This window comes from Lichenostomus cassidix, chromosome 2 (genome assembly GCF_008360975.1).
Source record: "Lichenostomus cassidix isolate B80296 chromosome 2, HeHo_3.0, whole genome shotgun sequence".
NCBI lineage: Eukaryota > Metazoa > Chordata > Aves > Passeriformes > Meliphagidae > Lichenostomus > Lichenostomus cassidix.
Window position 1 is genome coordinate 38,053,723 of NC_139482.1, and position 15,350 is coordinate 38,069,072.

Consider the following 15,350-nt stretch of genomic DNA (forward strand, 5'->3'; position numbering starts at 1 on the left):
GCGCAGGCCCCGCCCCCCGGCTCCCATTGGCCAGCGCGGGGGGCCGGGCGGGGCGGGGCGGGCGGGGCGGGGCGCACGGCCTGCCGCCCCCCGCCGGACTACATTGCCCATGAGGCACCGCTGCCGCCGCCGGAAGTGCGCTCTGCCCCGAGGGTTTGTGGGTAGCAGGGCCTTTCCCTTTCGTTGCTGGGCGCCATCAGGTGAGGGCTGCTCCGCGCGCGGCCTTTCCCTCAATCCACGCCAATCCCGCCATTCGGGCGCCCATCCGCCCGTCCCGCTGCCTCCTCCGCCCGGCTCCCGGTGGGATGGGGCTGCTGCTGCGGCGCGGGGCCTCTGGGAGGCCGGCGGAGGAGGGCCTGCGGGATGCGCCGCGGCGGGGCGGGGAGGGGAGCGGGACACCCAGGGCGGCCTTGCCGCGACGTAGCGGGGGCAGGTCGGTGACAGACTGCGCGCCCTGGTTTGCTTCGGGTCTACGGTTTGTTCGTGGGGTAGTTTTGTGCCATAATGCAGTTAAAAACGCGGTGTCTGGGGATGGGAATGGATGAGCTTGAACTGGGCAGGTTCAAACAAGACGGGTATCCGAAATGACACACTAACTGTTTTTGGCGTGTTTTTAAACGTAAATAAAGCGAGCTGCCTGTATGTGATAGTGAGTTGGATGGGGGCTTGATGGAGTTCAGGTACACGTGCTTATTGCTGCAGATGTGTGAGACCTCAGGTTTTTAGGACAACAGAAGTAAACACGATGAAAAATAAAGTAATAATGAATTTTTAAAATGCATTGAACTTTTAAAACATATTCAGCTCAGAAGAGGGACTTTGTAATAATCATGGTTTTCTTAAGGGCAAATTTGGCCTGTAGGAACTTTGTGTTGCGTCCTTGCTCTGCTGAAGTCAATACAAATTGGCCCTGAAGGTGCTCAGCAGAAATCATTTTAAAAAATAACTTCATTAAAAAACACAGGGCGTCTATGGAGCAAAACACAAATGTCAGCAGCAGTAGGACACTGACCTATGACACTTCCTTTTTAGTATGACATGATCAGTACATCCCATTTTACTTAAAGCCCAGTTTCAGGGGATGTGGAGGAAGGCCTTGTCTCTTCTGAGACATGGGAGACACCATCTGAATAGCTCTAAGGAAGCAAAAGTCCCAATCCAGTTCATTTCTTAAGCACCTGTTAAACTTCTGCTCGCTAATAAAACTCAAGCTTTCACTTATTTTAGTAAGGTTTTACTTCTAAGTGTTAACAACAAAGGCCTCAGTACTTGCAGTCCCATAGTTCTTCACAGATTGATATTTACAATTTGTTTCAGGTGTTTAGTGTTGGGTTTAGGTAGTATCAGCATATCTGAAAATTCCTCAGTTGAGGAGTTTTACACTTCAGAACATATGAAAAGGAAGAAAATTGCTGGGAATAGTGACTGCATTGTATCATGCTGGAGGCTGCCAGGTGTGATCCATGTTCCCAGATCTGTCAGTGGTACAAGGAAGCTTGAGAGCTCCCTGTCTTTCAGTGCTGTTCCATGTGTGATTTTGTGCAGTGCCACTGTCGGAAGATGTTCAAACGGGGAATCGCTTTTGGTGCACTGTTTTCACTGACCTCTGTATCCATCAGGTAGACAGACATGGGTGCCTACAAGTACATCCAGGAGCTATGGAGGAAGAAGCAGTCGGACGTGATGCGGTTCCTGCTGCGCGTGCGCTGCTGGCAGTACCGCCAGCTGTCGGCCTTGCACCGCGCTCCGCGCCCCACGCGACCGGACAAAGCCCGCCGGCTGGGATACAAGGCCAAGCAAGGTAATGGCACAGAGAGGTGAGGTCCTGGTGCCTCACGATGGAGTGACATTGGCTTCCTTCAGTGACAGCAGAATAACAAGATCTGAAATGGAAGTATCCCCCAATAGAGTGAAGTGTCCTGCGTGAAGTGAGCAGAATATCACAAATGTCCTCAGCTGGTAGCAGTGCCCGCAGCCTAAAACTTTCACTTGATTTTGCATCTGTGCTTTCTGTGGCCATTCTGGCAGGTGAAGATCAAGTGGGCTTTGGTTTCAGTTTTTGTTCTTGTGCAATGTTAGTGTGGCAGAGTTGTGCAGTGTTTTTAATATCCTAGGGCTGGGGGGGGTTGTCCTTTCTCTGTCCAAGTTTTGTCATGGGCAACATGTGTCATGTTTTTTTCAGGGTAAATAAAAGCTTCAAGAGAGTTTGATAGAGATCTGCATGAGAGCATGTAGTGACAGGACAAGGGGGGATGGCTTCAAACTGAAATGAGTAGGTTTAGATTAGATATTAGGAAGAAACTCTTTACTGTGAGGGTGGTGAGGTACTGGAACAAGTTGCCCAGGGAAGTTGTGAATACCCCATCCCTGAGAGTGTCCAAGGCCAGGTTGGATGGAGCTCTGAGCAAACTGCTCTGGTGGAAGGTGTACCTGTCCAGGATGTTGGCACTGGGTGTTTTTTAAGGTTCCTTCCAAACCAAGCCATACTGTGTATTACAGCTTCATGCACTTCGGGGACATGGTTGAGTTTGTACTGTCATTGGAAGACAGTTACTGGTCAGAAAAGGAAATGGGGAAAGTGGCCATCCATGTGTAACTTGAGGAAATCCCATTAAAATAAACAGTATATTTATTCACTAAGAAAATAAAAAGCTAAGACTTGGCACTTCTGTCATTGTTCATCTAGTTTCCTCATTTCACAGTGATCAGATTTCAGCAGATTTGTGGACGGCTTGAGCTTCAATGCTTTGTGAGTGCTGCCATCTGAATTGTAGGGTTCAGGTAGTGGTTTTGGCAGGGTTATTTTATGATTGCGTTACAACATAGCTGTAGCTGATCCTAGTCTTTTTAAGACTGGATAGCGGAAAGGTGCCATAAACACTGGCTTGGAACCAAAAAGTATCAACAGGATCGATAGTTGCAACAGGATACCACTTTCCTTACTCAGTTGTAATGAAAATAACAAAAAGTCTTGTACTATACACTTTGAATTGTAAATTTTGGTAAAAATTGGTATAGTGACTTCATGTTGCAGCATTTCATATAAATTTTTGGGGATTGGAAATGCAGTACGGGGATAAAACCTGCTGCTAGAATTGTTCTAGTTCCTAAGTGACCCTTTGTTTTAGGTTACGTTATCTACCGTGTCCGTGTTCGCCGCGGTGGTCGCAAACGCCCGGTCCCCAAAGGTGCAACCTATGGGAAACCTGTGCATCACGGTGTTAACCAGCTCAAGTTTGCCCGGAGTCTTCAGTCTGTAGCAGAGGTGAGTATTTGGGTTATTGCTCACAAATTTTGGTTGCAAAGTTTTAGTCTGTAAAATCTGAGAGTACTCAGACAAAAAAAACCAAAAAAACCACCATCTGCTTTGTTAGTACGTTGGGTGAAAGATTTTGAAATCTTTTTGGCAGGAAAGCACCAGAATGTCTTTAAAAGCCCTATTGAGACAATAAGAAAACTATTCAGGCTTTAGAAACGGGGTCTGTGGGAACCACTTGGGTGGCTTAGTGAAGTTCATAGTATATACTGCCAAAGTATGCCACAATATTTCTCATGAAAAAACACATAATCAGTCCAAGCCACAGTAAAATAAAGAACTAGGCATGAGAAGTTGCATGTGCTAAGGTGTCTTGACTTGCCAGTAAATCCTACTCCTGTGTTCCCTGCCACGTGGTATGGATCACCAGCTGCAGGTGATGGTCCTTTCACAAAGTACACGTGAGTTCCTGTCTTAAAGCCTGTAGCACCTGTTTGTGTAGTAGCAGTGCTGCACAGCATACTTAGCTGTATTGCAGGAGCTGAAGGCAGTGTGCCAGAGACCTTCTGCTTCTTACTAAAAAACTTTGGTACCTCACCAACCCACAGTTTGATACTTAACTTATTTTTAGGTGAGATGTTGTTACTGAAATACACAAAATGTAAACTTTGATTCTGTGAGATCTTCTAAGCTTCATTGCTGTCACGGTAGTAGTCTGCAAGAGATATAGTTCTAACTTTTACAAAAAAACCTTTTTTCAGTGGGTTAGGGTTAATACGAGGTTGCATTCTCAGACAAGAGACATTGTGGAAGAAGGGAGAGTGTCATTGCTTTTCCGTTTTGAAGCAGAAGACTTTTGTTGTCAGGACTTTGAAAATATTTCTGAGTGACTTCAGCAAGTTGAATATGGTGGGAATTTTTTTTTTCAGGGAAAAAATATAAATGGGACATGCTGATTTAAAAGAAACACAGGAGATGTGTTTGGTTAAAAAATGCAATACTGTTTTCAGAGCTCATGGCATTCTCTTCGTATGTGTTATTCCCATATACCTGATGGCTAATCACATGCTCACATATGACAACTATGGAAGATGTTATTTGCCCTCAGTTTTAGCTTGAAATTTTCTGATTCCAACACAGTCTTTCCTTGAAGATTTACATTTTTCAGATTACAGAAATGCAAAGCCTCAATTGGAGCTCCCATCCTCGCATAGAAGCTGGTTGAGGGTGATTGGTGTTCTAATGTTTCATACAAGTGTTGCTCTCATGCTAGAATAAAACAAGGACTTGAAAAAATGTTATTCCTTGTGCAGAAAATAGTCAAGTGCTGTTTAGGGAAGCCTGTAGCAATAGGTTTGGATTGCATTGGGGAAGAAGACGAACAAGGTCCATTGATTAATGTTTCCCTGTGATGATGATCAAGTCCTGCAATTAAACACGCAGTGTTTTAAACAAGGAGAATTCTTGACAGCAGAGGCAGATGGAGTTGCATAATTGCTATTTCCTGCTTTGTTTTGTTTTCTAAACTAAGATTGCGTCTTTCCAACCACAAGTGAGGATAGGAATAACAAGCACTAATGTGCCAGCAGTGGTACAGAGATTTGCTACATCAGCTATTCCTTTACTCCTACCAGTACAGGATTACTCTCTGCAGAAATGTCTTTCTCCCCTGTAGCTTTGGATGCGCAAATTAATCAGTCTTTCATCACTTCCCACGAAAGATTGTTCCATGACCCCAAGTGCAGCTCATGCTCTTCATCTTCACATTGAAGATATTTTTAATGTTGGGTATTTACTGACTGGCTGCCTCTGTGTACAGAGAGTTCTTTCTTTTGTCAACCAGGCACCTTCCTGCTTGTGTTCTTTAAAACTTGTTTCATGCGTGAATCCAAGCAGCTTTTTTTTTTTTTTAACAGCATTCTTTTCAGCTATTACTTTTCTTGCACCTTTGCAACTGGAAGGGGACGAGTTTTTATAGGAAAAGAAGCTCTCTTGGGGAGAATTAAAATTTTATGTTTGAGTTGGCCATCTTTCTACATGAAGAGTACCCTGCATCCATGGTTTTACAGCCTTTTGCATTTATTTTTTTCCTCCAGGAACGTGCTGGCCGTCACTGTGGGGCTCTGAGAGTCTTAAACTCATATTGGGTGGGTGAAGACTCCACTTACAAGTTTTTTGAAGTGATCCTGATTGATCCCTTCCATAAGACCATCAGGCGGAACCCCGATACCCAATGGATCACCAAGCCCGTCCACAAGCACAGAGAGATGCGTGGGCTGACGTCAGCTGGGCGCAAGAGTCGTGGGCTTGGCAAGGGCCACAAATTCCACCACACCATTGGTGGCTCTCGTCGTGCGGCCTGGAGAAGGCGCAACACCCTGCAGCTGCACCGCTACCGCTAATTCTTGTACACGTGGTGATCTAATAAAGCTCATGCAGGTTGTTAAATTTAACAGTGCTTCTGCTGCTTCTTGGGTTATGTGGACAAGTGTAGAGTTCTCCAGGAGTTCACATGTTTCCATATTTTGACAGGCTTTTGAAAATGTAATTTTATACTTGTGAAGATTGTAGGCCCTGAGTATAAAGTTCTGTGATGGGTTTCACTTTTGATAACATGGAAGGATGTGTGCAGTGTGTATTGAAAGCCCAAGGGCTGGTCCATGTTCTTTTTTCTCTTGATCTGTTTAGTCACTCTCTGTAGGTTGGGGTCTCTGTCCTGTGCTTAGATAGAAGGCCAGCTTTGGTCTTGTGCAATGAGATGTAAACTGAAAGTGCTCATTTATTTTTATAGGTGATTAAATACTAATAGCAATTTTACTTTTCAAGTTCTGGTTTTTTGTACTTCAGTGTCAAATCAGCTCATGGGCCTCTCAGCTGACATTGTCTAAATCAACTAAGCTTGCTCTGTTCATTGAAGTCCACAGTACTAAAAATGTGGACTCATCACTAAATAAGGTTTTAAGCTGAATAGTAAAATACTGACTGTAGAGTAGGTGTTATTTCATTTGTCAAGACTGAGGTGGGACAGTTTCTTAAACCTTTTTGATACCAGAACAGAGAATGTCTCCATGTTAAAGAGGTGCATTCTGATTTACTCTGCATGATTAGGTGGTGTAAATAACCACATTTGGATAAAAGTTTTAGATTAATGTATTTTAGACTGTTTGTGAAATTACAGTGTGACCTTTCAGCATGAAATCAGCTTGCACATAAGGCTGAGAGATTAAATGCAGTTCCTGGTAAATTCAGTGGATGGCTGTCATAGCTTGCACAGATTCTGTACTATATCCATTGAGTAGTGATAGGAAAAGAGGTAGATAGAAGGCCCAAGAAGCAGCTGTGTCTTCTTGGAACTTCAGCTTGGGATGTGGGATTTTTTTTCCTGAGACTTAAAACATGTCAAGATTTTTCCTTCAACGAGAAATTCACTTAATACTCTTCAGTTGAAGTGTTTACAGGAAGGTGGTCATCTGAAGAAGAGACATTTTTGGCAGTGTGTTACCAAAGCCAGGAAGAACAGCTCGAGGTAGCAATTCTTTATTGATGTGTTCTGTGTGATTCAAACAAGAAAAATGCAAAATAATCTGTTAAAAAGTGTTAAAACTATCTGCTCTAAAGAAAGGAGATCTTTTTAGCCTCTCCTTTGAAGTATCACTACTGTTCTTTAAAGCAGCTCCTATGATGGTGTAGGACAGGAAGTGGAAGTTCGTAAGTGAGGTCTCTCCTGAGCATGGAGAGGGATATTGCAGAGAGAGGGCTGATCTATCTGGTTTGTAGATTTAAGGGCTTGAGGTAGTGCCAGTATGGCCAGTGTGTCCATTCCTTTGGAATTTCTTTTGTCTGTTTGAGCAACATGGTCTAGAGAAAGGTGTCCCTGCCCATGGCAGGGGATTTGCAACTAGATCTTTAAGGTCCCTTCAGCCCAAACCTATGATTTTTTTTTTAAGGCAACAACTTCAAGACTGCTGATCATGTACTAGGGGTTGTTAAACTGTTGGGGACCCTTGCAATTGATGGGGAAAGGTGACAGCAGGTGATGGGGCAGTCAGAACTAATGCTGTGTCCTTTGCCAGCATTCAAACCTTGCAGCATGTGGAAGGTGTCTTCAGTGAGACCTGCCTGGGGTTGGCCATTGTGGTCTGTAGTTCTCTGAACTTTAAAATAAGGGGGAAAATACTGTCCCTCCAAAGTTTATTGAAACCTGCCAATGACAGTGTACCTAAGAGGGCATGGTATCAGACCAGTGAAGGAATTTGAAACATACAGTAATGACTTCAAAGGATGCTCTGGGTATGTACAGCTCATTCCACGTCTGAGAAGTCAGATTGCCCTAGTGTCTTTCCACACTGGAAGTGTCTTAGGCTGTTAAACAGGGCTTTGGGTTTGAAGGGACGTTGCTGTGCTGAATTTATATGAAGTGGAAAGATTAATTGCCTTTTTAATAATGTACTTATTTTAAAAAGGCAAAACACTGAGGAAAAGCTTTTTTGTTTGGGGTTGTTGACTTGGGAAGTCAGGGTTAGAGAGAGGTTATGTGATCTCTGCCTTTCTTGTTTGATTTTTGAACCTGTTGTGCAAGTTCAAGAGATTGCAAGTAGTCTGTGTTCCTTAAGATTGTGGTAGAAACCAGGCATCTGAGACAGTTCTACTGAGAGGCTGTAACTTGAGTACAACCCTCCCCAGACATCAAGGGTCTGCCTGAAACAGGGACACTAAGCTGTAGCTGAAGGAGGACAGGGGGAGGGAAGAGGAAGCTTCAGGAATTTCACTAGGCAAATCTATTAAGATGTAGAGGAATCCAGTAATCTGTTTCCAAGCCATCTACTTGGCTCTGCTTGCAGGGCTGATCATTTCTCAGTCTGAGCAGGCATGTTTTGTGTGTAATTAAAAGAGCTGTCTGGTTTCTAGGCAAGACAAAATGAATAACACAGTTAAACTGCAGAGGAATGGGGCTGTACAGTACCAGCCTGGTTCAGCCCGGTTTTAGGTGCTGTTGAAAATAGTTGACTGTAAGCTTTTATTCGTCTGGATTTCACTTTTGTGTCAGCTGCCTAGATTAGCTAATCACTCAGCTTTTGGTACAAGGTGAGGGCCTGGCAAGGGCATTATTTCTGTCCTGAAGGGTGGGATGTGTAAAAGCAGATTGTGTGATTTAGGATGTTCTTTAAATAAGCAAGTAGTGAACTCCCTTCCACATAGCTAATACAAGTGCTCATTACTTGGCAGCACTAGCTAGGTTGAAAAATAGGGACTTAATAATCAACAGCAAGTGTAATTGTTTCCTTGCTTTGTCTCCAAAGCATTGGGAATCTCTGCAAGGCAGCTGTGTGCTGCTGGGAGAGGGACACTGGCATGATGCCTGTAAAAGGCACAGATGCTGGTAGAGGAAGCAATTGGCTCCTTCCTTGCAGCAGAAGGTCATGGAATTTCACTGGTGATTTTTGTGGGGACCTTAGAATGAAGTAATTAGTGATGGAGGAGAGTTACAGCTTGACTTTCTCACTTATCTCTGTCCTTGTAATGCAGCAGTTGTTCACTAGCCTTGACCCAGTAGAGAAAAATGACTGCCTATGAAGAGTTCTGTACAGCTAATGAATTAAAAAGCTAGGCTCTAAAAATAGAGCCTGATTCCTACTCTATTATCTACTCACTCTCCAAGCTGGAAAAAAACACCATATTTTTGTACATCTCTTTTCCAGCAGACAGAAGTCTAGTTTGGAGAGTATCAAGCCAAAATACTCAGGGTGATGGAAACACTGCTGCAGCCACAAAAAAACACAAATTGGATTTGAATTGTATGCTCTTTTCTGGGGCTTTGAGCAAGCACCAACTTTTTTATCCAATCCTTTTAAAGTAATTGTTTGAAATGTAAAGCTGTATGAAAGGATGGAAAGCCTGTAGGCCGTTCTCTTTATGTGTCAATGTTCTGAATCAGCTTCAATTTAATAATTACAAGCAGAGTGTTTAGGTTGCAGAGTCTCACTCCCTACAGTTAGGAAGTGTCTGAGCTACGCTGCTTACACAACCTTTAATTCAGTGGCTATCCTGCTCTTACCTGATGGGCCAGAAGAAGCCTCTTGGCAAAGCCAGGACTGGAACCCAGATCTTCTGGACCCCATGTCACTGGCTGAAATTTAAGACAGCATGCTTTTCTTTGGTATCAAATGATGTTCAATGATATAATTAAAGGCTCTTATTGTAATGAAGATGACATTCAATCTCATTAAATACTGTCATCTCTCCATCATTCAGGGAAATGGAGAGCAAGAGGTATCCCGGAGATCAGGGAGTTCAGTGGGAGCAGATAAATGATTAACCCTGGCTCTGATAAGACCAATGCTGGCTGACACTGCTCTGTCAGATGGCAGGTACTTCTCTTCCAAGCCTTCTCAGGTCTGCAGTTTTGGTGCCAGGCTTTGGGAAAACCCTCACTAGTTAATATGTTGGACCCTGGCTGACTCCATAGGGGTTTTGCAGTCTGTATCTTCTTGCACAAGAGCGGTATAGGAATGCCTCTGGACCCAAGCTGGCCATCCATGTGCAAGATGAGGAGTTCCCTTGTAAACACAAGAATGGAGAGGCACATTGAAGGGAAAAAGACAAATAAAGGAGTAGAACAAAGAAGAAGACAAGCTGGCTTTCAGTGGGGCTTGTTAGTACCTTGGTGCTGCCCAGTGACAGGAACACCAGGTAGAGGAGGCTACAGCTAGCCAGGGTCCCTCAGGGCTCATGAGCCAGGTCTGTGTGGGTCAGTCCCCATGGTAGAAGCCTGGCTGAACAAACCCACAGCTCCTCAGAACAGAATGGCTCCACGTGCCTGTGTCTCTGGTATCAATCTGCTTCCCAGACAGACTGGGCAGCAGCTGCAGTTCACCAAACCCGGAGCAGAAAGACAGTTCTTATTTGGGGCTGTGAAATAAATGTACTGTGTCCAGTGCTCAAGACTTCCATGTCCCAGGCCCTGTCACCAGGCTGTGTGTCAATAGAGCAGCCAGCAGCAAGCAAGACCCTGTTAACGCTGCATTGTGTTCACACGTGTAACAAAAATGAGTCGTCATCCCTGAGACCTCATCCACCAAACAGAGGAAGTAGCTCATTAGTCCAGTGTTCACTCGTTCATTTATTCATAGTTTTCTTCCAGCATTGTTTTTCTGTGACTAACAAGCAATTATTTGAACCCTTTCCTTGTATGAGAATTGTGGCCCTTCTACTCATCTGCTGTTACAATCCACCTGCCTCTCTCATGGGTTTCATGATTAGTCAGATGAGTTTAGATAGCAAGTTACCCAACCTTTATAAATTATGTGTTTTGAGCTTTGTGTTTTCATTTCTTTCAGAGCCATATATAAAAATAATGGGTTTTTAGAAGTTGTTTGCAGCTATTTGGAAAGTAGTTTTGCTGAGGCATGCTAAACAAAGTAACAGTGAACCTTTTAAGCAAAACAGAAGGTTTTGTATTATTTTCACTTTGCAAGTTACTGATACAGGTGTTGGTGGAGAGCATCTGCTTAAGATCTTTTTTACAGAAAAAGACACAAAGTAAGATTCAGCTACACAGGAGAAGTTGGTGTGCAAGTAAAAGGAACTTTCTTGATTTTTTTTTAATAGAAAACACTTGATTCAAATGGTTCTGTTGAATCTGTAGAGACCCACAGTCTTAACCTAAGTAGTTTTATTTCTGATAGATGTCTGGTAGTCCATTCTTAAGAGGCAGAGACTAAAAACCCATATGAGCTGATAGTGAGATACTAAGTTTTTCATGTTAGCACCAATGATTTGTGCTGGGAGGGTGATTGCTGTCCCAAAAGGCACTTTTAAAGCAACAGTTATACCATATCAAAGGGAAACACAAAATAAGTTGATTACTATGTTACACTGAAAATCCAGTTCTTAGATTTATGATTTATGTTGCCAAGAAGGAAGAAAGAAAAGGAAAACACTGTAAACAACTGAATCACTGTTTTGACTCCTGAGGCTGAATGAAGATCTCCAGTATAGTTATTGTTTTCATTGGCTAGTTTAATAAAAAAATACGAAAATCATAAAACTATGTAAAGCATGTGGCATACAAGAGTTCTGTTTTCTCCAGTGATGGCCCCATATGTTTAGAACTGGAGACTTCAAAATGCCTGTCTAGCAAACACTGTCACCTTCTAGTAGGTCCTATTCTGACAACATTCTGAAATTTTAACTTATTTTAAGAAAAAATAATTCTAAAATAAGAAGATACATTTTGAACATGAATAATTATTTTAGCCAAATTATGACAGTGTGGAAATGAACAACGGATATGAAACTTGATGACTTTTGCAGCTTCTGCAAATTATCCCAAAATCATATTAATTGCATTACACTTTGAATATTGAATTGTATGGTACTTTTGTAATAGCAGTAAAGGCTGAAGCAATTTTGTCCTATGCAGGGTGTGAGACGGAGCCGGGGGAGCAACTACCTACCATCTTTCCCCACTTTGGCCCACCCTGAAGTGGCAACTCTGTAGCAGCTCTTTCAGAACCCAACAGCCAAGCCAAGCTGGCCCATCTCGTTTCTCCTGAGTTTATTTACAGCTCTGTGCAACAGGCTACTGCTTGCTGCTGACTCGGTTCTTTTTGTTGTTCAGTTGGATTGAGATTGCTAGTCATCGTTGTTTGGTTTGTAAAAGATGAGCTGCTCAGCTTCGTGCATCAATGCTGTTGTCACAAGAGCTGATTCCAGCTATCTGTCAGGCATGGTAGGGAGGAGCAGAGGTGGGAGAGCAGTGGGTCTGAGCTGGCCAGCTCTGAGATGGGAGACTTCCTCATTCAAAGACAGACACAGTGTAATGTGTCCTGCTGGGATCGGTGACCCAGCACTGGATTAAGACTTGGCATTGCCTCAAAGGGAAATAAAAAACCAGTGTGAATGGCCATGCAGGGCCAGCCCAGAGCCCAGAGGTCTAATGGGCACAGTGCCTGCTTTTGACAGGGACCAGCAATGGGCATTTGGAAAAAGGCTGGTGAGCACAGAGCAAGACCAGCCCCACATGTACCATCTCCAGCTCTCTGAAGAGCAGGGTAAGAGCAATCACACTGTGGTTTCCCTCATGTCAACAGCCACCCAGGACAACTGCAAGCTGTGACATCCAGCACTGGCTGGGAACTCCCACAGGGCTTCTGGCTCAGCAGGTGCACGGGCTGGATCCGTATGCGGGATGGCATCTGAAGGCAGATAAAGAGAAAATTACTGCCTTGACTCATAAGTGCCTCCTGTAATTTGAAATGGGAAGTGGAAACACAACCTGTTTTGATGGTCTGCTCCTGGAAGCTCACTGAACCAGAGACTTTCCAGATGACTCAAAGCAAGACGGTTGTTTGCTGAGAACTGCTGTATCAAGGGTATGGCAGGATTATATAACAAGCAGTTGTCCTTCACCTCTGATGTGTCTTCTCTGCGAGACTGATGCTTACAATTGACCAATGTAGAGGAGCAGCAATAAAACAAAATGGCAAATGCCTGGAGGCATCTTCAGGATGCAGCTGAGCTCCTGCCTGGAACAGATCTATTATTTGTTTCTAGACTTTGCACTCCAGTTCTTCAGGAAAAGATGATAAAATTTCACTGCTAGCCTCATGATGACACCCATTCCTTCGCAGTGGCCTTTTTGAAGTTATGTTTGACATGGTGCACTTTGCTCTCTTTAGCAGAAGCACCAAAACTAGTTGTGGGCAATGTACCTGTTTCTTTGCTAAGGCTCAGAGAGTGAACTTTTTGGGAACTGGAGCAAGGCTGGCTTATTTTGTGTACTTGAATTTTGCTGTCTCTATAAGTGCCCCTCCTGGAAAAGATTGCACTGGATTGACCTTTGGTGAAAATTGTCAGTGTTTGTAGATGAAGGTTAAGAAGATCCTTTCTAGGATGCATTCTCCCAGTTCAGGGAAAAAAAACCAACAAACACCCCCACACAAGAAAACTCCACAAAACAAACAAACAAACAAAAATGAAAACCAAACAAAAAAAATGAAAACCCAGAAGAAACGGGAATGGTCCTTTCTGTTAATGTCTGATAGCAGCTTTTGAAGAAGATAATTGATTGTGTCAGGGAATTCCAAGAGTATTTGCAGTCCTTGGAACTGTGTTCTAAACTAATTAACTCTACTCCAGCCAAAACCAGCACAAGACCCAAGCTGAGAATTGCATTTATTTGCTGATGTTCATGTAACAAGAGATGAAGTGACCATGATGATTTTATTAAAACTGCAAGTGGCTCACCAGGAGGTTTTGTTAGTTTGCCTGTGATCACTAGAAAGAATGAGAGAATTGGCTTCCTTCCCTCTTATTTGTAGTGGTTTAGAGCAGAAAGTTCTTACTCTGACTTAATCTAGAGAGCCAGTTTTGCTGCATGTAAAGCTGGTAGCTGAATGCGACTAAATGCACATCTGTCTTGATTCACAAGGCTGATAATATCCAGCTCTGCTTCTATCCCATCAAATACAAATTGTCCCTTAGTAGGAATATTGTTGTGTCAGGAGTAATCTGGGCAAGCCACTGAGGCATAACACAGTCAGACCCAAGATTCAGAACAGCCAGAGAGGTCAGCATTTCCACTGCTTGTGCAAGTGCCAGAACTGCAAGTGCAGATTCATTTGGATACACAGCAATGTTTGTACCTAGAGATATCCCACCAACATATTTCTAAGGCCCTACAAGTATAATTTGGATCTCATGCTGGTGTTTTGGGCTTACACACTTCTGCTTTCAATAGAGTTATTCCAGATTTATTTGGAATCTGAATTATTTTAAGAAGCATCGTGTACTTGCAAAATAGTTTGAATACCTCAGGTTTGTTTCTAGTAAGCTTTCACTCTTGCTACCAATGCCTTGCAAAGGGTTTTATGAGAGAAACTCCATTTGTTTTAACAGTTAAGTTTTTATAGCTGGAAGCAATTTTCTTTAGTGTAACATTTCAGGAGCCCTTTATGGCTAGCGATATTTCATTGAATGCCTGAAGATTGAGACCTACTGCATGACTTTATCATGTATAAAGCTTATTATCTGACATAATTTGGTGCATAGCAGGCTTATTTATTTAAAAGGTCACACAATCATATTTCACTCCTGGTAATGGCATTTTTATCCATTTAATAGGTTTATCCTAAAGTATATTTATTCCTAATGCATTTTATTCAGAAGCCAGTTAATAACTTTAACTCTGCAGGCTCTTAGCAGAATATAGAAGCCAGCTTTTCAGAACAATAATTTGACCAGTTGGGCCTAATCCAGCAGCACACAAGGTCCAATACAGTGTCCCATGCATCATCTCTAGATTCAGCACAGCACCTTGAAGCATTTGGTCTCCAAGTTAGCCAGGGTGAGACAATTAGGGGAAAGAACTCTGTGCTGGATAGAGTCTGAAGCTGTCTTGGCCCTTGAGCTGCCAGGTATCCTTTGGGTAGTTACAGGTAATAAGCTTTGGGGCCAAAATGCATTTTGTTTTATTTCCCAGAGAATTTGTTCAGATTTTACTATAGTTGCCTTTGTTTTGCCTGGATGTAAGAGGCAGTTCTCACTCTCTGGGCCAATGCACAGGGACCAATGGCACCTGTAATGAAAGCTGTTCATTTTCTACAAACTTGTGCTATTTAAGGCTCAGATGCAAGTGGTATTTTCCTCTGTTTGTGACTGAGCTGAGTTTTCTCCGGAATTTTCCTTGTAAAACACACCAGTAGTCACAGTAAGCTTGTGCTGCTTCAGAGGAGAGAAGCAAGGGTTATACACAAAACCTTGCAGGAGCTGGGGATGTTGTTTCTGTGTCCCCTTCATGCAACCTGCAGAATTGTCTAAAACAAGGAGAAGGCATCATTTGCATCTCTGTTCTGCCCGGGATGAGCTTTGTGTTTGTATTACACTACATCTCTCCAAGAATGAACACAGCTTACAAAGAGAAAAAGCAAACTGGGTTTATGTTTTGGTGGCCTGGAGGGTTCAGAAGGGGAATGGTGGAGCTGAGCTACGAGACTTCTGAAGCAATGGTTTTGATCTGGTGACAGCAGTGACACCACACCAGGGATGTCCTGGCCAGCCCCATGTCATGCAGTGCCAACGTGATTGCTGGCAG

The 15,350-nt window shown here is 43.3% G+C and overlaps 1 protein-coding gene across 2 annotated transcripts; it reads left to right on the plus strand.

Annotated features, from left to right (window-relative positions):
- The first annotated feature begins 86 nt into the window (after positions 1-86).
- RPL15 (ribosomal protein L15) lies at positions 87-5,709 on the plus strand. Of its 2 annotated transcripts, none has more exons than XM_085051091.1 (4): positions 87-200; positions 1,620-1,801; positions 3,129-3,265; positions 5,353-5,709. In XM_085051091.1, exons 2-4 carry the CDS (start codon positions 1,630-1,632, stop codon positions 5,656-5,658), a joined length of 615 nt encoding a protein of 204 aa, XP_084907217.1. In that variant the 5' UTR covers positions 87-200; positions 1,620-1,629; the 3' UTR covers positions 5,659-5,709. The 2 variants fall into 2 exon arrangements, with proteins under 2 accessions (XP_084907217.1, XP_084907219.1); XM_085051093.1 differs by having other exon boundaries at positions 109-200; positions 1,624-1,801.
- The last annotated feature ends 9,641 nt before the right edge of the window (positions 5,710-15,350 follow it).

Excerpts from the sequence above, each read along its gene's own strand:
- RPL15 (XM_085051091.1), top strand. The coding sequence starts at position 1,630 with ATGGGTGCCTACAAGTACATCCAGGAGCTATGGAGGAAGAAGCAGTCG. Across the intron at positions 1,802-3,128 it reads GGGATACAAGGCCAAGCAAG|GTTACGTTATCTACCGTGTC; the intron begins GTAATGGCACAG and ends CCTTTGTTTTAG. Across the intron at positions 3,266-5,352 it reads GTCTTCAGTCTGTAGCAGAG|GAACGTGCTGGCCGTCACTG; the intron begins GTGAGTATTTGG and ends TTTTTCCTCCAG.